This window comes from Gorilla gorilla, chromosome 16 (genome assembly GCF_029281585.2).
Source record: "Gorilla gorilla gorilla isolate KB3781 chromosome 16, NHGRI_mGorGor1-v2.1_pri, whole genome shotgun sequence".
Lineage (NCBI taxonomy): Eukaryota > Metazoa > Chordata > Mammalia > Primates > Hominidae > Gorilla > Gorilla gorilla.
In genome coordinates this window covers 42,727,146-42,754,509 of record NC_073240.2, presented here as the reverse complement: position 1 = coordinate 42,754,509, position 27,364 = coordinate 42,727,146, and the positions used below count along the sequence as shown (strand labels likewise).

Sequence of the window (27,364 nt, the reverse complement as noted above, 5' to 3'; positions counted from 1 at the left end):
GATCTGACTCATATCCTGGTCTGACTTACTGTGGCATGTACTTACTCACATCCTGTGCACAGAAATAGCATATATGTTCCAGCCAGTCGGCGGTCCCTGCCACACTGACAGACACAGCAACAGGTGGGGAAGGACCCAGAGCCACAAGCGATGACAGCACGACAGGCCACAGCTGTGGTTCCCAAGCCCGGTGCCACACGGTGTTAGGGGCGCAGCTGGTGGTGGAAGTCACTCAGCTGACATTTTCAACACACTAACCCCAAAGAATGCGTACTGTTGTAAAACAGCTTCAGCTCAAACGATTGCAAACAGTGCCACGTTCTCACGTATACTCACACCTACACCCAGCTTCGTAAGACCAGCTTCATAAGACCACAGCCCCACCTTTGCCGAGAATTAACGTCAACATGGGATAATAGACTGGGTACAAACTGTGACCCCACAAGATGTTTAAAGCATCCCCCACTGACTTTATTGGCGGGTCTTTGCCTCCCTTATGGGCATTGTGCCTGGGAAGGAGGAAAGGTGGCCGCTTGTGTACTGCCCTCCACTGCTCCTCCTTTCCCCTTTGTGCAGTTGATGATTAACCCTCAAAAGCTGAGTGGCTGGGCGCGGTGGCTCACGCCTGTAATCCCAGCCCTTTGGGAGGCCGAGGCACAAGGATCCCTTGAGTTCAGGAGTTCGAGACCAGCTTGGCCAACATAGTGAGACCTCATCTCTATTTATGTAAAAAAAAAACAAAAAACATAGCATTCCAGGGGAGTAAACGTCACCTAAATCTCGTGTTTAGGAGCCGTATAAATGAAACCCATGAGGGCAATTGATTTTGGAGCAATTTTTAGTATACTACTCCGTATGGAAACTCCTTACCCCTCAAGTTTTCCTTACTTCAATTATGGTTAGCAGAAAATCTTTTTTTTTTTTTTTTTTTTTGAGACGGAGTCTTGCTGTGTCACCAAAGCTGGAGTGCAATGGGGTGCTCATTGCAGCCTCTGCCTCGCAGGTTCAAGTGATTCTCCTGCCTCAGCCTCCTGAGTAGCTGGGACTACAGGTGCCTGCCACCATGCCTGGCTAATTTTTGTATTTTTAGAAGTGACGGGGTTTCACCATATTGATTCTTGAGGGCTTTCCTTAACATTTCCTTAACATTGTCTAGGAAGACTTAAAGATGTTTGTATATAAATGTTAAAATGATAATCAGTATGGTAACCATATTGGCCAGACTGGTCTCAAACTCCTGACCTCAGGTGTGATCCGCCCGCCTCGGCCTCCCAAAGTGCTGGGATTACAGGTGTGAGCCACCATGCCTGGCCATTGGCAGAAAATCTTTAGGGACAACAGACTAGGTTAGTTTAGTTACTAACCTGTAGCTTTCCTGGCTGACGTGAAGTGTTGAATTCCCATCAAGCAAGGATAAAAGTGTTCTGATATATTTATAATAATAATATTCTGATCAAGTAATAGCTTCCTAAAAGTCCAACAAACTTTTCTTGATTTCTTTTCTTGTATTTTAGTAGCCAATGAAAGAATGTTTGGATTCCTGCGGTTTTCTAAATTGCTTGCTTGAAGTGTGTGGGTAAATCTGAGTTGGTTCACTCTTCAGAACATCCTTTGTCCTTGATGATAGCAGCCAGGTGTTTGACTCTGCGATGAGAAGAAAGAGCACGTTTATCCACACGCATAGCATTTTCCTTCCCACTCGACCTCTTATCATGCTGGCCGCTGAAATACTGTTTCCTAGAATACTATTGAGTCCATGCTGAACCTAAACATAATCTAGGATATATTTCTAGAGTTAGCATGAACACAAGTGTGTTCCCAGCTACTTAGTACAAACCTCCGGATTCTGACTCCAATCATAACATCCTTTGAAAAATTATAATGTAGCAACTGGTATTCTTATCAATCTATTTAGCATTTGGCATTTTCAAGGTGCTGTTTTAGCCACAGATTATTCCTATGGTTTCTTGAGAATATGAGGTTTTGCGTAGCCTTCAATAGACTTGATTTTGGTAATAAAAATAGTACAGCTTTTCCCTTTTAAAAATTTAAAGAACTCTAGAAGGAAAAAGCTCTAGCTAAATTTTCTAACAGATCGACTTATTCTCTCAGGAACAACAGCTGTCAAATGAAAATTCGAGAGTGTCTTTTCCTGATGTTTAAGCTCTCGCCTCTTAATCCCAGCCTATTCATTATAAACCAATGAATAGAACTGGGAAGACAATGAAAAATAAAAGGACAGAAAATGCCCTGCTGGTAAAAGCAGTGGACAGTAATAGTACATGAAGCCGGGAGTATCTAACGGCACTTCAGGTAACATGACAGGCAATAACAGAAACTTCAGAATCATTGATTACCATTTTAACATCTATATACAAACATCTTTAAGTCCTCCTAGGCAATGTTAAGGAGATGTTAAGGAAAGCCCTCAAGAATCAAAAAGGCGCCTGGGTAGTGATATAAACAGGAACAGGCTGTTTCAAGGGTCTGCCAACACAGCTAAGGTGCTCAAACACATTACAGGTTGAACATCTTGAAACTGAAAATTCAAAATCCAAAATCCTCCAAAATCCAAAACTTTTTGACATGATGCCACAAGTGGAAAATTCTACACCTGACCTCATGTGATGGGGCACGATCCAAACTTTGTTTCATGCACAAAATTATTTTAAATGTTCTGTAAAATTACCTTTAGGCCATCTGTGTATGGTGTCCATGAAACATAAATGAATTTAGTGTTTAGGCTTGGGTCCCTTTCCCAAGATCTCTCATTATATATGTATGTGCAGATATTCCCCAATCAGAAAATCTGAAATCCAAAACACTTCCAGTCCCAACCTTTTCGGATAAGGTTTACTCAACCCATATCTCAAAAGAATCGACAGAGCTAGGAAACGGGGCCTGGACATCCAAGCTGTGACTAAGAGGGGTGCAGAAAAAAATGAAAAAGGCACCAGCAGACCACAATCAGGGAAGTACAAATGCATCCACTTTTGAACTTTGAAGACAAAAGACCGGATTTTGAAGCTTGCTCGGGAAAGGAGAGAGAACACTTAGAGATGTCCAGATAAGAATGACTTCCCCTCTCAGGCTTTGGTAACAAGAAGGATTTGAGAGGAAAACACACACATATGCAAAAAAGAAATGAGTCTTTTATCCTAAAAGACCAAGAACCCTCAGTTCCCTTCCATTGGTCTATGTGTCTGTCCTTCTGAAAGGCTGTTGATCAGAGCCTGGCTGGAGAGATGGGTGAGCTCTCTAGCCAGCCAAGGCAGGGCGCTGTAGGCCAGCGTGCAGACAAAGTGAGACGAAGACATGACACTCTTACCACAGCCTCTGCCTAGCACCGAGTCGAGGGAGAGAGAACTGTGGCTGCCCTTCCTGTTGATATCTCTTCTAGACAGCAGAAAGAGTGTATGAAAGAACAGAGAGAGATATGTGAGCTCAGGGCCCTTGGAGGAACGGGAGCTGTGCATGTGGCTGGAACATGGGTCCATGGCAGGTGGGCGCACGTGGCAGGAGACTTGAATTTGTCCTGAAGGCCACATGGAATACTGAGGGGTAGGAGGTATGGGAGGACGTGGTGGAGAATTCTGTAGAATAGAACATGCAGCCACAGGCGTGGATCATGAAGCCATTTTTTTATTTAGAGTTTGCATTCAGTGACCTGACTCTGAGCTTTGTCTGGATTTGGCAGTGACAGAAAAGTGCCCATCCCTGGAGGCGGGGGCCCAGCCCTGATAATTTGTTGGCAGATCCTGTTTTCCAGCCAGGGCTAAGGCCAGTCTGAGGTTGGGTTGTGAGGTCCTGGACATCACTAGCCACTTGGGCCTCTAGCAGGAAATCCTGATTTCTTTTTGTTTCGGGGAAGTTTTGACAAACGCATCCAGACTCCTTTTCCGCTGGTGCCACGGGAAATTCCACACCACAAGTGTTACTGCTTCCGGCCCTGATGTGAGCATATCGCCACTGTGACTCACAACAGCGTTCGCCAGCCCCGGCAGCTAGTTGAGTTTTTGTTAATACATCAAATGCATTATTGATTGTGAGAAATGACTGTTTTTATCTAAACTTGAAACCTTGACTTTTACATGAAAAACAAAAAATTTTATTTGATGGGGAGAAGGACACTTCACTTACTTTGCATATAGAGCATTTCATATTTATGTTTATGATATAAAACATTTCATGGGATATCTCAGACATTGGGATACAGAGATTAATCAGAGAAAAACATTTGCTCCTTACTCTTTTGAGTAATAATAATAATAGCTAATACTCTCATAGTGCATTGTTAAGTGCTTTCCACATATTATTAACTCATTTGCTGCTCACAAAAGCTCTGTGAGGTAGGAGCAATTATCCCATTTTATTGAAGAGAAGACTGGGGCACAGAGAGCTTAAGAAATTTGCTGACAATCATGTAGCAAGTATGGTAGCTTGTCTTCAAAGATACTGCCTCCTCCCACCACCACGCCAAGACCTGTGCCTCCCAGCATTCGTGCCTTGGGAATCTTCTCTCCATGAGTCTGGATTGACCTTCTAACTCACTTTTGATCAGTAGAATTCTGCAAAAGTGATACTTCATGATTTCCTAAGGCTAGGTCATAAGAAGCCCTGCAGGTTCCACCTAAATCTCTTCAAGTGTTCATTCTGTGGGAAGCTGAATGCCATCTAAAAAGGCCAACTACTCTTAGTAGTTGTCATACTGTGACTGAGACCGCCATTCTGTGAGGGAAGCCCAAGCTAGTCACAAGGAGAGGCCAAGAGGCCCAGGCAGCCTCCTTGGCTGGTGCAGCTGAGATGTGAGTAAAGGGGCCATCACAGAACCAGCTCAGTTGAGCTGTCAGGTAACTCCAGCCCCAACCACTGTCTGACTATCACCTTCTGACAGACCCCAAGCGAGAACCCAACTGAGCCCAGTCAACCCACAGAACCACCAGAGAAAATAGAAGTTATTGTTTAAGCCACTACATTTTAAGGTGGCTGATGACCAAAATAGCCAATAAGTGGTTGAGTGGGATTGAAACCAGGCAGTCTGGTTCCAGAGTGCATGCTGTTAACCACAAGAGGCGTGGATGCAAACCAGGGCAAAATACAGCTGCCAGTCACACACACGGAGAAGGCAGCAAACCCCATGAGAAAATGTAATTGATGCTTTCCCCCAACAACATCGAATCTTCTATTTTTTTCCTTTAGCAATTTTTGATGATAATTTTGCTTGGAAAAGAGTACACACTACACTGCATTCTCACTCCTAGGATAATGGAAGGGGAAAGAGGTTTTCTTATGTTGAATGTCTGCTGTGCACCCCACTCTGCTGTGCCCCCGGTCAATTTCCTAAGCACCTACTATGTGTCAGGTGCCAGGTGCCTTAGGTTTCACAGCAACAGTGAGACCTCATGGCTGCCTTCATGAAGCATATACTAGGGGAGATAGAGGAGCCAAAACACAAAACAAATGCAATTGAAACAAAGACATGTCCCACAGCAAGGAGTGGGCAGTCAGGGAGGGCACTCTGAGGAGGTGGCATTTAGGCTGGACGTAAAGAATGGAGGGTTTGCCTGGCAGAGAGTTGGGGGAAGAGCTCTTCAGCAGGAGGAGCTGCATTGGCAAAGGCAGAGAGTAGGTGAGACCTGGCAGGTTCGGGGAAGGCAGAGGCTAGGGAGCAGCCAGGAAGTGGTGGGTGATGAGATCTGGAGGCCCCCCCGCCACCTGCTGTGAGCTGTAGGCCCTGGGGAAGTGCATAGATTTTTCTCTGAGAGTACCAGGAAGCCACTGAAGGATTGTCTTTTTCAATCCTCTGTTGATTACCTAGAATTATTAGGAATGTCCGGGTCTTCCTGTACTGGGCAAGAACAGCCCTGGGCCTGCCACTCAGTTCTCTAGGCGTGTTTGGTTGCTGGTTTTTCTCTTTCCTTGGGCCGTGCAATTGCTGTCCTTTCCTTCTCTGTCATACATGTGGCATATGTGTTCTAGGCCAGCCTTTCCCTGCTGCCCCCTCCTGCTCTGGAGTCCACACGGCTGCAAATGATGCTCGGAAGACTAGCGCGGTGAGCCCCAGGGTCCACAGACAGTTATCACCTGGGGAGCTGTTAAAATGCTGCTTCAGCCAGGCAGAGGGGCTCACACTTGTAGTCCTAGAACTTGAGGCTGAGTCGAGAGGATCACTTAAGGGCAGGAGTTCCAGACCAGCCTGGGCAGCATAGAGAGACCCAGTCTCTACAAAAAATAAAATAAATTAGTTGGGTGTGGTGGTGTGTTCTCGTAGTCCTATCTCCTTGGGAGGCCGAGGCAAGAGAATCTTGAGCCCAGTAGTTTGAGGCTGCGGTGAGCTATAATTGTGCCACTGTACTCCAGCCTGGGTAACAGAGCAAAACGCCATTTATTTATTTGAAAAAAAAAAAAAAAAAAACTTCCTGGCACATGGTTCAGGGGCATCTGGGCAGGGTCCAGAGGGTTCTGATACAGGGTGCCCCATTTTGAGGAATCTGGGTTAGGGCTGAGCCACCACTCCTGAGCCTGAGCCTGTCCCTCCTACATACCCTGCCATCCCCAAAACAAGTGAAAGAAGGGGCTGGCAAACTTGGAGAACCTACCAAAACCAACCTGGGCTTTGTCCTGCATCTCCGTATGCCCCAGGGTGAAGGCTGCCCTCTCAGAGAACAGAGGGGAGAACTTGAGTGAGAGAGACGATGGGGTGGGGCAGGCTCTGTGACTAACCAGCCTCCTTCCAGGGCAGGGCTTTGGAAGGGAGCAGAGGTGACTGTCCCGCAGGAGTCACCAAGTGACCCTGTCGGCCTCATGGGCGTCTGACAGGGAGGGCGTGAGGCCTGATGCTGGGTCCTCTGTCTGTGTCTCACTGCTTCCAGGAGCACCCCCGCCTAGCCTACTTCGGAAGCTAGGATTTTTAGGAACCCCTAATGAAAATAAAGAAGGAATTTTTTTTAAGTTTTCAGGTACACTGAAACGTTTAATAACCTTCTCTAGTTTTATGGGGACATTCCTGTTACACAGCCTCAATCCCTGTTGCTAGAGGTGGTAAAGCTTCTCTCCCTCCTAATCACTGTGCACCAGTGGGGAACCCCCAGCCTAGAAGGTGGGAGGGAAAGATTATAAATGCAGGATTCTAGGTGGAAGAGAGGCAGCGGCAATCCATGCCGAGAAACACTGGCCGGGCACGTTTCTCCCTGTCCCCGGCTCTTTCCCTTGCCAGCTGGGCAACCTGGGCGAGTTACTTCACCTCTTTGAGCTTCATTTTCCCCTGCTCTAAAACAGGGGAAGGTACTTTCTCTCATACAGTGGGATCTTACGAGAATCTGAATGATCTGTGTTCATACCTAAGTGCTCCATAGATATCAGCCGTTCCTGTTATCTATGCTCAGAGTGAGAGGGAAACAGCAAAAGGTCCTCCCCAGGATACACGTGTGGCTTGAATTCAGGTTTCATGTACCTGTGCCCGGCAGGCAGGCAGGCATCTCGACCATCCAAACAAGCCTGTGGATGGGGAAACGCTGAAAATAACAAGGCTTTCAGGGAGCATCTGTATTTTCCTTAGAAAGACAGAGGGAGGTGGGGAGATGCAGGCACACTCCTGTGGGCCCTGGAGCAGGCTGACCTGAGCTTGAATCCCAGCATGGGGCCCTGTGAGCCTCTTTCCACTTTTATAAAGTGAGGGAATTTTCCTTCCCAGAGTTGTTTTGAAGATAACATGTGTAAACCATTTAACATGGATCATGATGAATAACTGGTGATAGGGGCGGTCATGATTCATTTTATAGAACTGGGGTGGTCCCAGAATAGACGGACCCAGCTCAGAGGGCCCGCTCGGCCAAGCGCTCAGCATTTCCCAGGGGAGGGCAGAGGATGGCCGAGTCCTGGGACTCAGACAAGGGCCTTGCTCTTCCAGAGATCCAAAGCAGGGGCGGTGAGGGTGCGTGAAGTATTTGGGCCTGACTGTAGAGCTATGGAAAGCCACAAGAGTGCAGACAAGGGCTGGAGGTCGGAAACCTGCTGAAGAGAATGACCCGGGAGCAGTGTTCTGTGGCTGAGGGGCCCGGCTTCTGGCACTCCTCCAATTCTTTTTGCCATAATCCTCTTTCTTGTATCTAGGGATATTTCTCACATGTGCCCTGATGCAGTTTCCTCAAGAAACCTCCATTCACCTGTAATCTTAGTCTCTTTCTCAAAATCGCCTCCCGTTGGGAATCCAAATCGAGATGCAAAGCACAAATCAGGCCATGTATGCAGCGTTTCACCTTTCTGAAGCACCCTGCGGTGGGTAGGTGTGTATGTGCTTGGGACAAAAGGCTACAAAAAGATAGTGAAGAATGTCTGTACCACCCATATCCCCCACTTCCTCTCCCAGAGCAGACCCTGTCTGCAGACCCTGGGGCTTCTCCCAGCTCACCCGCCCACTCACGTGGAGCCCTGGGGGGATTCGCTCCACTGCCCTGTGTCTTAATTTTCCCACTTATAGTAAATCTTGGAGCTTATCCATGTCTGTACTTTGGAGCTGCCTCCCGCAGTCCATCATATAGATAGACCAGAATTAATAGGTGCCATCCTTTTGGTGGGTGACATTCAGGCTGTTCCTAATCTTTTGCCGTTACAAACAGTGCCACAGTGGATTTACACAGTTTAACATGTACAGTGCAAGTGTGTACAGTTGGCACGATAACATGCAAATATATCTTGAAAATTGCTGAAAAGGGAGGAGCTTAAAAAAAAGAAATTGCTGGCTGGGCGCGGCGGCTCACGCCTGTAATCCCAGCACTTTGGGAGGCTGAGGTGGGCGGATCACGAGGTCAGGAGTTCGAGACCAGCCTGACCAACATGGTGAAACCCTGTCTCTACTAAAAATATAAAAATTAGCCAGGCGTGGTGGCATGCGCCTGTAATCCCAGCTACTCAGGAGGCTGAGGCAGGAGAATCACTTGAACCTGGGAGGCGGAGGTTGCAGTGAGCTGAGATTGCGCCACTATATTCCAGCCTGGGTGACAGAGCTAGACTCCGTCTCAAAAAAAAAAAAAAAGAAATTGCTGAGTAGATTTTAAGTGTTCTTACCACAACAAAACAAGTATGTGAAGTAATGCATATGCTAATTGCATTGTCAATTTAGCCATTTCACAATGAATGCATATTTTATTTTGTTTTATTTTAATTTAATTTTGCTTTATTTTATGTTTTATTTTATTTTGAGACAGGATCTCGAAGCTCCATCACCCAGGCTGAAGTGCAGTGGCACGACCACAGCTCACTGCAGCCTTGACCTCCTGGGTTCAAGTGATCCTGCCACCTCAGCCTCCTGAGTAGCTGGGACTATAGGCATGCACCACCATGCCCAGCTAATGTTTTGCATTTTTTGTAGAGATGGGGTTTCATCTTGTTGCCCAGGCTGGTCTCAAACTCCTAGGCTCAAGTGATTCACCTGCCTCAGCCTCCCAAAGTGGTGGGATTGCAGGCATGAGCCACTGCACCCAGCCTCAGTGTATACATATTTCAAAACAACATGTTGGACATGATAAATATATACAATTTTTCTTTATCAATGTAAAAAATAAATGAAATAGAGACTAATCCAAAAAATGTGCAGATGTAACTCTAAGATGCATTCCTAGAAGTGGAATTTTGGAATCAAAAGGAACTTCGGTCTTTTTATTATGTTAGCTGGTGCCAAAAATGCCACTGTAGAAGGCATGCCTGTTTACATGCCCACCATCTCATTATGATTCTAATTTTCATTCCTCATGGTTAATGTGGTTGAGCATCTTTTCATGTATACCTTTTTAAAGTATTTCCTTTTCTGGAGGTATTTGACTATTTTGAAATACTGTTGGTAACTACATGGACTACTTTTAGCAAAATAAGTGAGTCATTTTTTTATAAGGAGCCCCATGTGGATTCCCATGGTTCCCACTGACTGGGTCTTTCTTTCCATCTGTGACATAAGCCCAGAAATAACTGTCTCTGAGTAATAGTTTGGCTTGAGGAGCTGGTTAGCTGATAACTTAATTGCTAGAGCTAGTCTGCAGTGCCAGCTGTTGTCCACAGGCATGCAGGACACTTGTGCAATGCCAAGATGTTTGAAAAGAGGAACAGGGCAGGGCAAGGGGTGGGGTCTTCAGGTCAGAAGTTGCTTTCTAGCCCTTTTTGACCCCAGTTGTCATCCCCTTGTTTTAACATTTCTTTTTAGAAAATTGTAACCTGAAGAAACATTACCTTTGCCCTTCTGAACCACAGAATGACAAGATGCATTGTCACGGTCAAAGCCTTGTTTATAAATGTTTGACCTCATCACATTTGGGTGGAGTCTGTTGGCATTTTGCCTCAAGAAAATTCAGTGCAAGTAATGTTTGCCACGCCGACTCTGTCTGATTTATAGACATATTGTATGAGACTTTCTAGCCTGACTTATACACAAAGCCCACTTGAAAAATGAGGAATGGACAATTTCCATGTGCGTGACACAGGATTCCTGGATCTGTTCATCCTAATATATAATAATATCAGAAGGTTAGACGGGGTGACTTCTTAAGCATCCTTGGAAGTCATACATTCCACAACCCTTCCTCGGATAGTTTCTTTCAGTATAGAGTTGTTTGGAATTGGATGACAATAAGTTAAACTTCGGGGCAACTGATTACACCTATAGAAACATTCGAGGACCTTCAAATTGGCCCAAATGCTATAGCACATGAATCCAGTAGAAGGGATGTAATAAAATGAAACTTACTGTTTGATAATTGTGTCATTTAGAGTTGTTCATTCAGTATTCCTGTAGCCATCTGAAGGGTCTACTGTAGCCATCTGAAGGGTCATCTTAGGCTGGCACTGTAACTAGTTCGTGTCTGTACTATACAGACGCTGAGCTAAATCGATTTTCCTGGGAATCTGGCTTTTTATTTCAAAGAAGCTTACTGTTTGGAAGCACCCTATATAGCTAAAATTTAAGATCTAGAAAGAATCCTTTTTGATCATCTGACTCACAGGTATAGAAACTGAGGCCCACCAGAATGAAATTGTTAAGCCAGGCTCCAGGACTTACAGGATTTTCTTGGTAGGTTTTTTACCAACTTCCCTCTCCAGCAAAGAGCCTAAAATGACTGATAATACCATGTTGCTGTCTTTCTCCAGGGCTCAGCCTTCTTTAAATGGGCCTGCTTCTTCATCTGGTGTTTAATCTGAGATGGAAAGTGAGATGCAAAACCCAATTTTCCCTTTCACTTGGTCACATGCCCAGAAGCAGCAGCGTTCAGTGGGCCGAGTACTGGCGTGGAACCTTCCTCTGTTCCCATGTCTGTGGCGTGGCACGAACCTGTGATGTGGGGCTCTCCTGCCCTTGCCCTGGAGGGGCCTTCAGGGACATGTGGCTCACCCATCTGTTATTGTCACACATCCCCCAGAGGAAGGAGGGACAGGCTGTGAGGTTAGCTTGTTTATTTTATGAGGAAACAGGCACAGAAAAATTAATTTACAGTCTTGGGCAAAATCCCAAAGGAAGGAGGAGTGGGAAGAGCAGAGAGCGGATAAACAGCACAACGCCATCCCTGGGCACGCCTAGTTCTTGCTTTTATTTAAATTTTGGTAGGTTCTGTGGCCACACCCACTTCAGGCTAGGTACTGGGAGACAACCTGTGGGTTTTTCTGGTAACCAGTTACATTCTCCAAGAGGTGGCCATTACCAGCTGAAAGGTTCGAGGTGAACTCACATCCAGCCTCTCCAAAAGGAGCTTGGGAACCTGTGTTCCCTCTGGGCAGTCTCCCAGACCGGGTTTGGTATCAGCCCCTCCCTGCCACTGCCCTGCATCTGGTCAGCTGGGGAAAAGGGGGCAGGGAGGAGAGAAGGCCAGTGGAGCAGAGCCATTCTTTCTGTGGCTTATTTTGTCATCAGCAGTTCCCATTGCTCCCGCTGATTGGGGACTGCCTCTTCCTCGGGGGTGTAGTTGCTGAGATACTGCTTCCCCCTCAGGTTGGTGCTCGGCACACCCAGCATAGCCTCTGGCAGGAAAGTGCTGGAATCCAGACCTTCACCAAAAGCGCCATTGTAGAAGAAAAAGAACAACCTCCTCAATAATAATGCAAGTGGGCCAATAATTTTTATAATATGCATATTTGTTTTCTTGATATAAAAATAATATATATTCATTGTAGAACACTTAGGAAACCACAAATCAAAAAGGAGAAAATAAAGTACACTCACCTCTGATTCTACCATCCTGGTACACATATGGTGCAGCGCAGTGGGTGAAAGCACAGGCTCTAGGATCGGAGTCCCTGGGTTTGTATCCGGGCTCCCCTGAGAAACAGCTGTGTGCCTTGGGTCAGATACTTAACCTCTCTGAGTCTTTTTTCCTCCCCTGTAAAATGGGGGTAATAAAAGTACCTACTTTATGGGATTGTTGCAAGGATTACAAGATTGTAGTGATATGGAGCTCACAGGGCAGTGCAGGAATGTAGTAAGAGCTAAGTAAATATTTGCTGCAGTTGTTGATTTATAGCTATCATTTTGCTCTCTGCCACAATGACATTTTCAGAAGACATTTTCAGAAGCAGGCTTTTCTAGTTGCAAAGTAAACTCAGCCTAGAAACAATGCAGAGACTCCTTGCCCTGAAGTGGCTGTTATTATTAACTAAAGGGACTCTTTTCGAAGTGTATTTATAATACCTGAGCGATCCCAGATAGTTGATGTTTACTTTGAGATGATTTACACTTCCCCTAGTTAGTAACAACCCTTTTTTAGAAACGCATACCACTATTTAAGCAACTAAACCTGCCAGATTGCTAAAAATCAGTTACATTTCTTGTTCAAGTGAATTCACTTGATTAAACTAATTTTACTGTATTTTACTGTGATAAGAACACTTAATGAAATCTACCCTCTTTACGCATTTTTAAGTATCCATTACAAGCACAATGTGGCTATAGGCACAGTGTGGTTCCGCAGATCTCTAGAACTTATTCATCTTGCCTAACTGAAATTTTATGCTGGTTGATTAACAAAGCCCCATTTCCTCCTCCCCACAGCCTCTGGCAGTCATGGTTCCCCTCTCTGATTTTGTGTGTTTGACTATTTTACATATCTTATACAAGTAGAATTATGTATGTTTGTCCTTCTGTGATGGGCTTATTTCACTTAGCATGTTTTTTTCCTCAAGGGCCATCCATGTAGTTGCATATTGCAGAATTTTTTTTTAAGGCTGAATAGTATTCCATTGGATGTGTACACCACATTTTCTCTATCCATTCATTCACTGATGGATGCTTTTCTTATTTCTACATCTTGGCTGTTGCCATTAAGCGTCCATCAATGAATGAATGGATAAAGAAATGATGCCAATAATGCTGCAGTGAACATGGGTGTGCAGATATCTCTTCAAAGTCCTGATTTCAGTTCTTTTGGACAAATACCCAAAGTGGGATTGCTGGATGATATGATAGTTCCATTTTTAATTTTTGGAGGAATAAACCAAATGTATTGAACACCTACTGTGTTCAGTAGTAATTCCTGGGTGTATAGTGGTGAATAGAATAAGGAGTGGAGTCTCTGCCCTCAGAATTTCTGTCTTATAGTCAGCAAATATATATACCATTTCAGAGTATAAGTGCTATGAAGGAAATTCGTTAAAGCTATAAGACTCTATATCCGGGAACCTGATTTGATAGTGTAAGGCATCTGCAGTGGGCCTTTGGGTTACAGACACAGTGAAGACTTGGCCCTGCTCTCAGGCTGCTACAGACCCTATCAGGAGGAAACAGGAAAGGCGGTTCTGTTCCACTGGGTGGGGGAAGGCCACCTGGAGGAAAGTTCCCCAGAGGGATGAGTGGCTGTAGTTGGAGAAGAGGAAAGGGCATTCCAGAAAGAAAGAAAAGCCTGAGCAAGGGTGTGGAGACAGGGAAGTACAGGATGCTGCTGCGGAACAGCAGAGCCCAGTGTGGTTTGTGCAGTGGAGAGGGTGCGGCTTAGTAAGAGACTGAGCAAAGGTTGAGAATTGAGGCAGAGGCTAGTCATGGAGAATTTGTTCTGGAAACACTTATTCTAGACATAATCAGGGACACTCACAGTTTTGGAGATAATCTCTGAGTTCTAAGAAGGGATGGGGATCGTCTGAGGGCTGGATTAGTGAGGATGGAACCTGGGGACAAGAAGGAACTCTTGGTGCCTGCCTCGTGCTGGACGCTCACTGCACAGGTGCTGGAGGGACACAAAGGTGAATGTGCAGCCAGGAGAGCCTGGGGTTGCACAGACAGAGCCACACAGAAAGTGCTGGGGGCAGTGGTAGGAATGCCCACATGGAACTGGAGCTGCTAACTCTGGGAGGTGGGGGCAGGGCCTCGAAAAGAGGAGAGGTTTGAGCAGTTTTAGGCAGTGTTCCGTCACCACCACGGGCAAGTGGCCCTGCCCACCCCAGGAGTGGAAGGAGGGACATGGCAGGGGGAGCTTGGCTGCATTTCTGCCTGCCTTCCATTGCCTTGCATCCTTTCATTAACACACATCTTTCTTTGTTTTTTTTATTTAAGTAGAGACAGGGCCTCACTCACCCAGGCTGGTCTCAAACTCCTGAGCTCAAGTAATCCTCTTGTCTTGGCCTCCCAAAGTGCTGGGATTACAGGTCTGAGCCACCACGCCTGGCCATAGACACACATCTTGTTTAAAACTCATAATTAGAAACTTGGCTCTGAAAAGAAATGTAAGCATTATTTTTCTCTTGTTCTATTAAAAATAGACTGCCAAATTTGCTTCCTCAGGGACCCCCGTGCTATATTTACCTCAGCTAGGGAGCAACTGTTCTAACCACTTATGCCATTTCCTGGTGGCTCTTTCTCTGGCCAGGATGGAGGACCACAGTTTCCACAGGGGCTGTGACGGGAAGCCCTTGATTGGGTAGAAGGGGCTCCTTCCTTCCTGCCCCCTCCTTTTGTTCCCAGAACATGGAGCCAGGAATGCCAATCTGGGATCTTCCGCAGGACAAATTCTTTCCCCTAGTTCCCCAAGCTGTGTAGCTTTTGGGTCATTTGGCAAAGAAAGAAACTATATTTTGAAACAACTGGACTGATTACATCTCTTTTTTGTTCCAGACTAATACAAGTTTCACTGGAAGGTCTTAAAGAATTGAAATTTCTATTAATTGCATGAATAAGTGTTGAAAATATACTGAGCACCGTGGGATGGTTCTGTGATTATGTTGAGTCCTGCGTCCACAACACACACTCGTACGTGCAAACACACATAGGTCCAGATCGTTCCATGCCCCAGGCCACGTTGCATTGTGCCTAGCTGAAACCAATTCTCACAGACTTGGAGCATTCTCACTCCTGTTCTGTCACCATGAGAGGTTTTCATCACCTTGGCCAGAAAGCAGGATGCAGGTTAGCCGCTTCGAGTGGTTCTTAAGGCCGATTTCCTCTAAAGCTTAAGGTTTCTACTTTAGCTTCGTTCACCTCCATATACAGCCAGCTTAGGTATGTAGCCCCTTGATGAACAGATTTCAACTTCTGGTCCATTCAGCAGTTTGTGGAGATGTGTATCTTTAAACAAGTTTAGCAGCCTTGGGATTTTTCTTTCTTTTCTTCCTATTTACTTTTGCTTTTTAAGTCAATTTTGTTGAAGTATAACATATGATTAAATGCACCTTTTTTTTTTTTGAGATGGAGTCCCTCTCTGTCACCCAGGCTGGAATACAGCGGCACAGTCTCGGCTCACTGCAGCCTCCGCCTCTTGGGTTGAAGCGATTCTCCTGCCTTAGCCTCCCAAGTAGCTGGGATTACAGGTACCTGCCAAAAATTAGCCTGGCTAATTTTTGTATTTTTAGTAGAGACAGGGTTTCACCAAGTTGGCCAGGCTGGTCTCGAACTCCTGACCTCAGGCGATCCACCTGCCTTGACCTCCCAAAATGCTGGGATTACAAGCGTGAAAAATGCATCTATTCTATCTAATTGTACAGTTTGGTGAATTTGACATATTTGCATACTCGTGTGACTATGGCCATCATCAAGATATAGAAACTTTCCATCACCCTGAGACGCTCCCTGTTTGTCTGTTCCACTCACCAGCCGGGCTCCCGTCACAGGCAGCCACTGCCTGCTTTCTGTCACTATAGTTTAGCTTTGCCTCTTCTGAAATCTCGTAGGAATGGAATCCCCCAGAAAGCACTCTCTGGTGTCTGGCTTCTTTCACTCAGCATAATGTGTCTGAGGTTCAGCCATGCACAGGTCAGCAGTTCATTCCTCTTCACGGCTGAGTAGTATTCCACTGAATAGTGCCACAGTGTATCCATCCCGTCCCGTTGAGGGACATTGAGATTGCTTCTAGTTTGGGGCTTATAGAAGTGTGTCCCTCAGGCCAGGCGCAGTGGCTCATGCCTGTAATCCCAACACCTTGGGAGGCCGAGGCGGGTGAATCATGAGATCAGGAGATTGAGACCATCCTGGCTAACACGGTGAAACCCCATCTCTACTGAAAATACATAAAAAAAAAAAAAATTAGCCGGGTGTGGTGGCGGGCACCTGTAGTCCCAGCTACTCGGGAGACTGAGGCAGGAGAATGGCGTGAACCTGGGAGGAGGAGCTTGCAATGAGCCGAGATCGTGCCACTACACTCCAACCTGGGTGACAGAGCCAGACTCCATCTCAAAAAAAAGAAGTGTGTCCCTCAGTGACAGTTCCAACCACATCCTAGACACTCCATAATTACTCACCAATCCATTTTTTTACTTTTGTCTTTGAAGTGTCTCGTAAAATTCCAAGATGTTCAGTGTACTCTCAATGTCCAGAGAGATGTATTCCAAAAGATTGTTTAAAGCCAGTGTTGGGAATTTTGAACAGATTTTTTCACAGAAAACATTCAGTCCTTTCAGAAGCATTGACTGAGACCTTCTCCTGGTCAGCACTGTTCTGGGCTGTGACCAGCAGGTAAGAAGGCCCACCCTTACAGCTTACAGCCCAGCAGGGTTGTAGGACTCCTATAGGAGCCCAGGAGAGCAGGGGCTGCTTCTCAGAGGACACAGAGCTTGGTCTCAAAGGCTGAGTCCGAGCTGTTGTGTCTCTACCCAGCACTGGGCACCAGGTGGATGCATCTATGAACTGGACTGTCTGTAAGAACTGAACGGTGCACGTCCAGACCAAACACAGTCCACTCAGAATTTTAAAAACACTATATAGGCCAGGCACAGTGGCTCACACCTGTAATCCCAGCCCTTTGGGAGGCCGAGGCAGGAGGATCGCCTGATCCCAGGAGTTTGAGACCAGCCCGGGCAACATAGTGAGACCCATCTCTATAAAAAATTTTTAAAAAATTAGCCAGGCATGGTGACGCACACCTGTGATCCCAGCTACTTGGGAGGCTGAGGCAGGAGAATTGCTTAAGCCAGGGGGGTCAAGGCTGCAGTGAGCCATAATCACCCCACTGCACTCCAGCCCACATGACAGAGTGAGACCCTGTCTTAAAACAAACAAACAAACTGCTATGCAGACCAAACAAAACAGCAGCTGAGCACCACATTCAGTCTGAGGCCCACTGGTTTTCAACCTTGTTCTAAGTGATGGCTTCTTTCACAGGCCTACTTAGCACAGTGTAGCTAACCTCTAGTGTTCCTGGGAACCTAACCACCCTCTAATAGAACCTTTGGAAAAATGCATTATTCTCATCCTTCTGGGTACAAATGTGTGCCCTGCGTTATCCCAGCCAGCATGGGTATGTATAGGACTTTCCTGAGCTGGGGAGTGTCTGTGATTAAAATCATAGATTCAATTTAGGAGCAAGCTGGAATCTTTAAGACCTGCTGGTAGAAAAGGAAGGCCACTGGGCTTCTGTGAGTCTGCTGCTCTATTGATCGCATATGAGCAGTGTTTTCGTCCCCTTGGTGTCTTCTGTTATCTACTTCTGAGCACTGATTCTCTCACTTGGCTCAAGCATCAGTGCACTGTCGCCTTCACCCTAAATAATTTTATTTCCTTCTGTAACTGCAGACTGTGCTTCTCCCACAAATATTTCTTGCATCCCCCCGTATGCCAGGCACTGGATACAAAGATTTTTTAAATAACCAGTAGATCGCATTTTGGACAGCTTTCTAGGTGCCAAGGTGATTCTAAATGCTTCACGTATATTAACTCTGCAGCTCCTGAGGCCTGTGGATACTATTATCAGCCCTAGGGTAGCCCCAAGACACTGTTATTACAGATGAGGAAACGAGGCACAGAGAGGTGAAGTAATTTGCCCAAGGTCGCAGAACTAGTAAGTGATGGAGCCAGGAAGGTCCCAGGCAGTCTGGGTCCAAGGCCCACATTGTCCGCCACTATCTTGTGTGACCATGAAGACACGGTTCCTATGGTTAGAGAATATATAATCTAATGAAAGAGACCAGCCCGTCCCTCTGATTTTAATACCCTGTGTGAAGTGGTGCCATAGGCAGCACAGGCAAGGGAACTCAGGATGGGGAGCAGTTGAGGAAACCAGAGTAACCACAGCTCAAATTTGCTGAAAGTTAACAAGTCTCAATGCCTTATGGACAAAAGCATTTTCTCAGGTAATCACTCAACAACCCGATCTTACAGGTGAAAAAAACTGGAGCTTAAAGTTAAGTAATGTCTAACTTAATCAAAGTTGGCCCAGATATTTTGAAGAATGACTAGGGTTTGGGCTGGCTTTCTAGGCTCAGTCTAGACCATAGAGGAAGGGTTCGCCAGGGCCATAGCCCAGCATGGGCAAAAGCAGGGAGCTTGGGTGAGTTTTAAAATCTGTCTTCAAATAAGCATGTTTCAGTTCTGTTTCCTCGACCTGTGATGCACCACCTAAACATCTATTGGTAACTTTTTGGAATGAAAGGAACTAATACTACTTTAAATGTATTTGATTTGCTTTCTTGCTTGCTAACCAACGGGAACATAAACCTATCTGTACAATTTCCCCACCCTGGTATTCAGTCTAGACAGTGATCCTCAAACTGCACCATGCATTGCAATCACCTGGGGAGCTTCCAAGTGCAGATCACCAGGCTCAGCCCCAGGGATTCTGATTCAGTGGTTCAGGGGAGGGGCCTAGGAGTCTAAAACTTTAGCAAGCGCCTTATTTCATTCCAACACAGGAACAGGCTTTGAGGATCAGTGGTCTCTAGGTCCTTCTGAATCACCGTTTTCCTTTAGCAGGCAGACTAAATGACATGTTGGGAGTTAGATCCGCTGGGATTTTTGGGTAGCTAGGTATTTGCCGCCTGAGTCCTTCATGACACAAGAATCAAGCAGACCTATTCAGCCTTAGGAGGAGGGAGAGACTCTGACACATGCTACACCACAGATGGACCTTGAGGACGTTGTGCTGAGTGAAAGAAGCCGGGCACAAAAGGACACTTCTCTGAAGTACCTAGAGTAGTCAAATTAATAGAGACAAAAAGTAGAATGGTGGTCGCCGGGGGCTAGAGAGAGGAGGGGAGAATTAGTGCTTAATGGGTTCAGAGTTTCAGTTGGATGGTGGTGGTGGTTGTACAACAATGTGACTTATTTAATGCCACTGTGCAGTACACTTAAAATGCTTAAAGGAGCAAAATAATCCTAACTTTGTAGGGGGAGGTGGTAAGCAGACCAACCTCTCCCAGCTTTGATCATTCCTTGCTCTCTTTTGGACATTGTGATTTCTACTCCTTTGATTGTGTTGCCTGATGTGTGACAGACCATCCTCTTACACCTGCTCAGGGACAGAACAAACACAGTTCTGCCTACCTGTACTTCTCGAACTGTATTAAGCTCTCATTGTTGCTTTAACACAAGAAAATATGGATATGTACCTGTTCCTCCAGACATGAGTATTGGCGTCACAGCCAACCAGGGTCTCACAATCGATGTTGACATTTTTGTATTTGTGCTATAGTCTGTATCCACAGATGGTTGAGTATTTTGTATTTTAACATTTTACGTGAATGTTATCATGCTGTACATGTCCTTTTGAAACTAAGTTTTTACTCTTGTTCTTTTCTGGAGATTTACCTGTGTTGACAAGTGAAGGTCTAGTTCCTTCTCATCACTGTATGGTATTTTGTTATCTAAAGAAACGATACTTTGTTTTAAAACATATCTGAAATAGCAAACAAAGCAAAGTGTCAACATTTGTTAAAATTATGTGGTAGGTACATCAGCATTCATTATATGACTTACAGATGTTTATGTATGTTTGAAAGTTTTCAAAATCTAAAAGAAGAGGGGAGACGACCCCTAGCATGGGGGTCAGGCAGGTGACATCTCAGCACTAGCTGGGCTGGATTGAGACTCTGCTTCTGCAACTAGTCAGACTGAGATTAAAAGTCAACTTTGTGGGCTTGGCCTCCTCTTGTTTGCTTTTCGTGGGAATCTGCCTCCCTGGGGAAAGGCCTGAGAGCCTTGACCTTGGGCTGAAAAGTGTTTATGCAGCTGCATGATTTGTGGAGGTGGTCAGAATAGGCTGGACAGAATTTGCTGTGGGCCAGGCCATTTTAAAAAAAGAAATTGGCAAGAGACCATTTTACACAATGGCTGTGATATGTAATGTTAAAAAAATATTCACAATATACCTGAGTTATAAATAGTCCAAAGATAAATATTGATCACAACACTGGCTGGGCCAACCTTTGACCTCCTCAGCACTCTACAAACTTGGGTTAATTGAAGGCGATGCCTCTTCTGTTATGCTTACTGGATACCCCCATGGGATGCCAGGTGGCCTCTGGTTCTCTTTCTTCTTTATCTGGGGCTTTCAGAAAAGTGAGACTTTTCAGAAGTAAGATCTTTTGACCCATGGCCTGTGTTTTTATAAAACCATTGATCAATTCTGCCATCAAGCAAAAGGTCTGTATTAGGTGAAACAAAACACTCATGAGGACTAAATGAAATCGCAGATATGGAAGTCAGCAATTCCCAAAGTGACCATGAGCCCCATTCTCTTTCCTCCCTCTTCCTGTGGAAGGGCTCCCCAGGTCCTTCCCGCCCTGATTCATCCAGCCCATGATTTTCATGTCACCAGGCCTCCACTGCCTCCAGGTTGGAGACAGGGCTCTCTCCCTGGCAGCTGCTGGAGAGCAAGACTGTTCCTGAGCCCCCCATTAAACGTGTCTCCGGCAGCAGTGGCTACACTGACATGTCCTTCTCTCCACCCAGGCTATGACTTCTGCCAGGTCCTGCAGTGGTTTGCCGAGAGGGTGGACAGGATCATCCTGCTCTTTGATGCTCACAAGCTGGACATCTCAGATGAATTCTCAGAGGCCATCAAGGCCTTCCGGGGCCAGGACGACAAGATCCGTGTCGTGCTGAACAAGGCCGACCAAGTGGACACGCAGCAGCTGATGCGGGTCTACGGGGCCCTCATGTGGTCCCTAGGCAAGGTCATCAACACACCCGAGGTACTGCGCGTCTACATTGGCTCCTTCTGGGCGCAGCCCCTGCAGAACACGGACAACCGCCGGCTCTTCGAGGCTGAGGCCCAGGACCTCTTCAGAGACATCCAGAGCCTCCCCCAGAAGGCAGCGGTGCGCAAGCTCAACGACCTCATCAAGCGAGCGAGGCTGGCCAAGGTAAGCCAGGAGATGCCTTGCACAGAGGCCAGGGGCTGGGACTCTGCTGTCTCCTCTCCAGAGGCAAGATGGGTGGGAGGAGGCTTCGCTCCAGAAGGCTTAAGGAATGAACATGCGCTAGGTTAAGAATACAGCCTCGAGGTCAGGTGGCCCTGCTGACACCCTAGCTCCTGGCTCTGCACTCCTGGGCAGATGACTAACCCTGTTCTCCAGTCTGTACCATGGAGCTAATAAGAGCACTTCACAAGAACTTGGGGTGACAGTTGGTCAGTGTGACAGAGCACTTGGCATAGTGCCTGGTGCACAGGGAGGGGGATCAATCAGTGCACCTACTACATGGTAGCTGTTAGGATGTCAGGACGATAGGAATATAACCAGCCAAACCTGAGAGAGGTGGCATTGGTGAGACCAACAGGATGCTGAGAGGCCACTGCTAGTCCCCGTGCACCAAAGGCCAGTGTTACCACCTGGATCCAGGGGAGCCCTAGGAAGAAGTATGGCTCAGTCTTACTCTTGGAGTGTGCTGGTTTTGGGTCACCCTCCCATCCTCATTCTGGGCTGCGGGCTGTTAGCCTGCATGCCTGGGCTCCTGGCTTGCCTGCCTCATAGCTGAGCCTTTCAGCAGCCCCAGGAGTGTGTGCCCAATGGGGCAGTGAGAGGTGACCTGCTGACATCCCTCAAGTGACAGAGTCAATTCATATGTCCAAAGAGAGAAAAAGCATATCCCTCCTCCAAGAGAAAATACAGAGAAAAAAATGGCTCTTTAAAAAATATGTGCATGTTTCATAAAATCGTTGTCCTCTAATGCTGGAAGTGCCTTTAGAGTTTTATCTAGTCCTAGTGAAGTTCAAACCTGGCTGATCATCAGAAGCAACATACATTCCCAGGCCCTGCCCCAGAGCCTCGGATATAGGGGTGTGCGTGCACACTTGGCCATATGTGCATATGCATGTGTGTAAACATGCGTGTGTGTGTGTGTGTGTGTGTAAAGCTCCCTAGGTGATTGGCTATGTGCCAGTCATGGTGTGCATGCTGCCATGAGTGCTCAGGGAAGGGTGACTACGTGCCTGGCCAGGAGGCAGGGAGGGCTTCCCTGATGGGGACAGCCAAGATGGGGACAATTCTTCCTCCTTCTTGCTGCTCATTAGCAGCCTGTCCTCGTGCCAGTGTGCTCACTGGGCAGCCTCTTGCCTGGGTGAAAACAAACACCTCCCTGGCTGCTGCTGCCCCTCACACAGGACCTCGATGTCCTGTGTCCCTCTCTGTCACGTGTGTCCCAGTGCGTGTGCACGCATTCCTCCCATATGGCTCAGCTAACCTGCAGTGGTGTGGTGCTTGTGTGAGTCATCCTTCTTTATCCGTTCTTCCTGGTCCAAGTGGCTTCCTTTCCAGAACTACAAGCCATTTTTGTTCCAGTTCTGCAAGGCAGATGTGCTAACTAGTTTGTAAATCCACTTACGTGCAGCTCTCCTGAAATGATTTTGCCCTCGCCCTTGTCCTGGGCCTAATGCTTGGTAGCAGGAAGGCTGTTTTTCCACTCAGTGATCCCTTGGTTTGTGGTGTTTCCTTTCTCCAGCAGGTACAACTGAACAACCTTCAAGGTGTGTGACACCCCACATTATTTTATAACCAAAGTTGGAGACTCATGTCATAGCCTTTGCAGATTTTGAGATTTTTTAAAACTATTTTTAAATGCTCATGGACGTTCTTCATTTACCAGTTATTGGTAAATGAAGACCCAGTGACTGGAGATGCTGCTGTGTTCAGTCATATAAATAAGGAGGCCGGGCACTGTGGCTTACGCCTGTAATCCCAGCACTTTGGGAGGCCGAGGCGGGTGGATCACAAAGTCAGGAGTTCAAGGCCAGTCTGGCCAACATATTGAAACCCTGTCTCTACTAAAAATACAAAAATTAGCCAGGCATGGTGGCAGGCACCTGTAATCCCAGCTACTCAGGAGGCTGAGGCAGGAGAATTGCTTGAACCCAGGAGGCAGAGTTTGCAGTGAGCCAAGATCGTGCCACTGCACTCCAGCCTAGGCAACAGAGTGAGACTCTGTCTCAAATAAATAAATAAATAAATAATAAATAAGGAGCAGAAAGCTCGCTGGAAATGCCAAGCGCCTTAACCCATAGTGCTTCCCTGCCATCCTTGAGCCTCGGGCCCTCTGAACGGGCCAGCGCGGCCTGGGTTTGGAGGCACAGAACGCTGCTCTGTATTCTGACACTGTGAATAATGAAAACCCTTGTGTGGATGCGGGGAGTGGGGGACGGTCAAACTTGCTGAGCTTACTTGCAGGAAAAAGGCTTGTGGTTTTTTTCTTCCTAAGAATAGTATCTGGCTTGTTCCTTTTCACAAAGGAAAATGTTTGAAGTATGGGTATTTGCAGCTGGAGCTTCTCAGTGCCAGTTGCTCGTGGGCAGTGCCATGCTGAGGAGCGGGGACAGGAAGCGGGCTCACCCGGAGGAGAAGCCGGACTCAGCACGGCGGCCTTGGCCACTAACTCATGACGTTGACCTCACGCCACCTGCAGTTTCATGTTCCACCGCTGAACTTGTTTCTGCTTAAATGGACAGATGCTTACCTGAGTTTTTCTTTTCGGAGTGTTTATATTTTCCAAAAGTGCTTTTATTTTGGTTTATTAACCTTTCTCTTGATCCAGTTTTCCTTTTTCACACCAACTGTTCCAAAGCTCTGTAGTCTGCATTATGTGTGTTTTTTTGTTTGATCCTGTTGACAGCTACACAGTTGGGCATTTTTGTCCTCATTTCCCACCTGAGGGAACGGAAGCTCAGAAAGGTGAAGTTATGTCCCTGAGGCTTCACAGCCTGTAAGCTGCAAAGTATATGTTCAAACCTCGGTCAGTGTGACACCTCAGTCCAGAAAGCAGTCACCTGAAATCGGGAGTGAACAGCAGCTACAGTACCTCCTCCCTTGTGTCCTTGTTTTCTGCACTGATCTGTTAATCTATTTATTCCATAAAAGTCTCCATCCACAGAAACCCTACAGAGTTTAAGTTTATCAAGCTGACACTTTGAAAACATGCAAAGGGTAAGTTTTCAGATGTCAGCTAAGAGATGTCAAGTTTGAGTTGGGTTGTGGAGTATGTTTATTTATAGAACACCATAATTAACCAGGATTCATGGCCCATCCAGATAAAGCAAGTGCGCCGTTTTAATCAAACTCGAAGTGTCATAAAGGTGACATTTTAATAATATGAAAAGTAGATAGATACTGTTCCCCAAGAGCTCTTGAAGTTTATTTCCCTTCTTTTTCTGTTTATATATTTTTTTCACATCTCTGTATTTAAGGAATAGGGAAACTTTAGAGTGGGTTTTTGGTCAGCCTCAAAGATCACTTCTTACAATCTCAGTATACATCCTTCTTGGAAGACGGCTCACACTCTGAGATGCCAATCAGGGTTCATTTCATGATTCTTTAAAGGAAGCTATTTTGGGAAAGCCCAAAAAAGGGTTTGGAAAATGTCATTTACTTTTATTCAGCTATAATTAAAATAGCCAAATTAAAGAAATTAGACTCATACAAATCCCAAACAATGCAAGTTCACTATCAGACCCCATCCTTTAGAAGCGTATTGCCCAAGAATAGGAAAGGCTGTCACCCATTTGGAGATCTTTGCTCAACAAAAATGAGGCAACATTTGAGGAAGAAACAAGTAAAACTGAGAAAGAAGAAGAGAGGTCAGTGATTTTCAAGGTTCACTATAGTTCTGTGGAATTCAGTTTATTCTTTCAAATGTAGACTCTTCTCAGTCACATGTGATGTGCAGAGCCTGGCTTTCTTGTCTATAGGCTGGGCACGGTGGCTCACGCCTGTAATCCCAACACTTCAGGAAACCGAGGCGGGCAGATCACTTGAGGTCAGGAGTTCGAGACCAGCCTGGCTAACATGGTGAAACCCCGTCTCTATTAAATGTCATCAAAATGACAAAATGACAGCTTTTCTCTAGGCTAATAACTCAATGAGCAGAAAGGAAAGTCCTCCCTTTTAAATGTATATGAATGTATATGTAGTTCACACTTACACTCTGACACAGATCTCATTGTGTCCAATGATGTGTGTGTGTGTGTGTGTGTGTGTGTGTGTGTCTCTCCAAGACTGAGACACATGTACTAAAGAGTGATACTGGCCACATCTACTCTGGGCTTGGAGGGTAACTTCAGCAAGTGCTGGATACAAAAATTACAAAAAAAATTACAAAAAAATTACAAAAAATACAAAAATTAGCCGGGCGTGGAGATGGGCGCCTGTAATCCTGGCTACTCAGAAGGCTGAGGCAGGGGAATCACTTGAACCCAAGAGTCGGAGGTTGCAGTCAACCAGGATCGTGCCACTGCACTCCAGCCTGGGCGACAAAGCAAGACTCCATCTCAAAAAAAAAAAAAAAAAAAAAAAAATTCTCCTATGAAGAAATGAGGCATTTTTTGTGCACCAAATGGATTCAGGCTAAAGCATGTGAGAATCATGATATAATGGATCATGAAGATCCTGGTATTGCCTAGTCCTCGGCAGGGCTCTAAAAATAACTCAGTCAGCAGCCCGGAGCTACTGTGGATGTGTGTGTGTCAGTGCTTGAGCCCATAAATGGAAGCCTGTCTCTTTGAAGGTTGACCTCAGACAAGTGTGCAGCCCCCTCCGGTCCCCTTTAAGGATGCACGGAATTAACACGTGTCATTGGTGCCAGTTTTGATCTGAACAGAATAACAAACCCTTGCTCAAGTGGGAACACGTCAGCTGCCCTTCTCTGCCTCTCACAGTCTCACACTCTTGTTACCCCATGGGTTCATCTTTTGGGTCTCAGGCTTATTAACTGAATTTTTTATATTATCATAAACCCACTTTATAAACGTGCTGATACCCTGGCTTTAAATACTCTATGCAGGTTTCCAGAGCTGGGCTTCCAGCCGCAGGTCTCCAGCAGGTCGCGTTAAGTTTGCAGATGAGCGTGGCACAGTGTGTCACCATGCCTTCCCAGCCCACCTTCCCCAAACTACTGCCTGATCCTCACATTCCATGAAGCTTTTCATTCCAGCACTGGTTGCTTCCAGCATCCAGCACTCGCTGAAGTTACCCTCCAAGCCCAGAGTAGGTGTGGCCCGTATCACTCTTTAGTACATGTGTCTCAGTCTTGGAGACACACACACACACACACACACATCATTGGACACAATGAGATCTGTGTCAGAGTGTAAGTGTGAACTACATATACATTCATATACATTTAAAAGGAGGGACTTTCCTTTCTGCTCATTGAGTTATTAGCCTAGAGGAAAATTGTCATTTTGCCATTTTGATCCATTTGATTTCCCCCAGTCATCCCCATTAGATGCCTTAGGGCTTCTGCAAGTTTACACAAGGCAAAGGATGACTTGAACAGGATACGAATGTTCAAAAGCCCCCAGGGGTCAATGTAAATTAAACACTTGGAACCCAAATTCATTATATTACTATTTAAATAGAGAGAGTTTATTAATTATTTGGTAAGGAGTAACCAGCCGGGAGCCCTCTCTCTCATTACTGTACCTCCAGCTGTTGGTCTTTGGCCATTAGTTGATAACAAGTTACATTTGCTCCTCTTTCTAGTGAGCAGAGTGCATTCAAATACATGACCTCTTCTATTCTCATAGTAACTCTGTGAGATGAATGTTGTTGTCATTTCTAATTTGTGGATGAGCACGCTGAGGCGGAGATCCCATGCCTGGCCCCAAGTTGCTCAGTGGGTGGGCAGTGGTCACGGGGCCTGAGCCTCATCTTCCAGCTCCAGGTCTAGTCCCCTCTTCTCTTTCATACTCCTCCTCTTCCCAATTAG

General features: G+C 46.0%; 1 protein-coding gene across 1 annotated transcript in view; it reads left to right on the top strand.

Annotated features, from left to right (window-relative positions):
* The window catches only part of EHD4 (EH domain containing 4), a 76,213-nt gene that overhangs the window by 33,604 nt on the left and 15,245 nt on the right, over positions 1 to 27,364 (top strand). Inside the window, exon 4 of the mRNA XM_004056038.5 lies at positions 21,122 to 21,534. Coding sequence (XP_004056086.2) covers positions 21,122 to 21,534 — 413 coding nt within the window. The remainder of the gene's footprint in view (positions 1 to 21,121; positions 21,535 to 27,364) is intronic.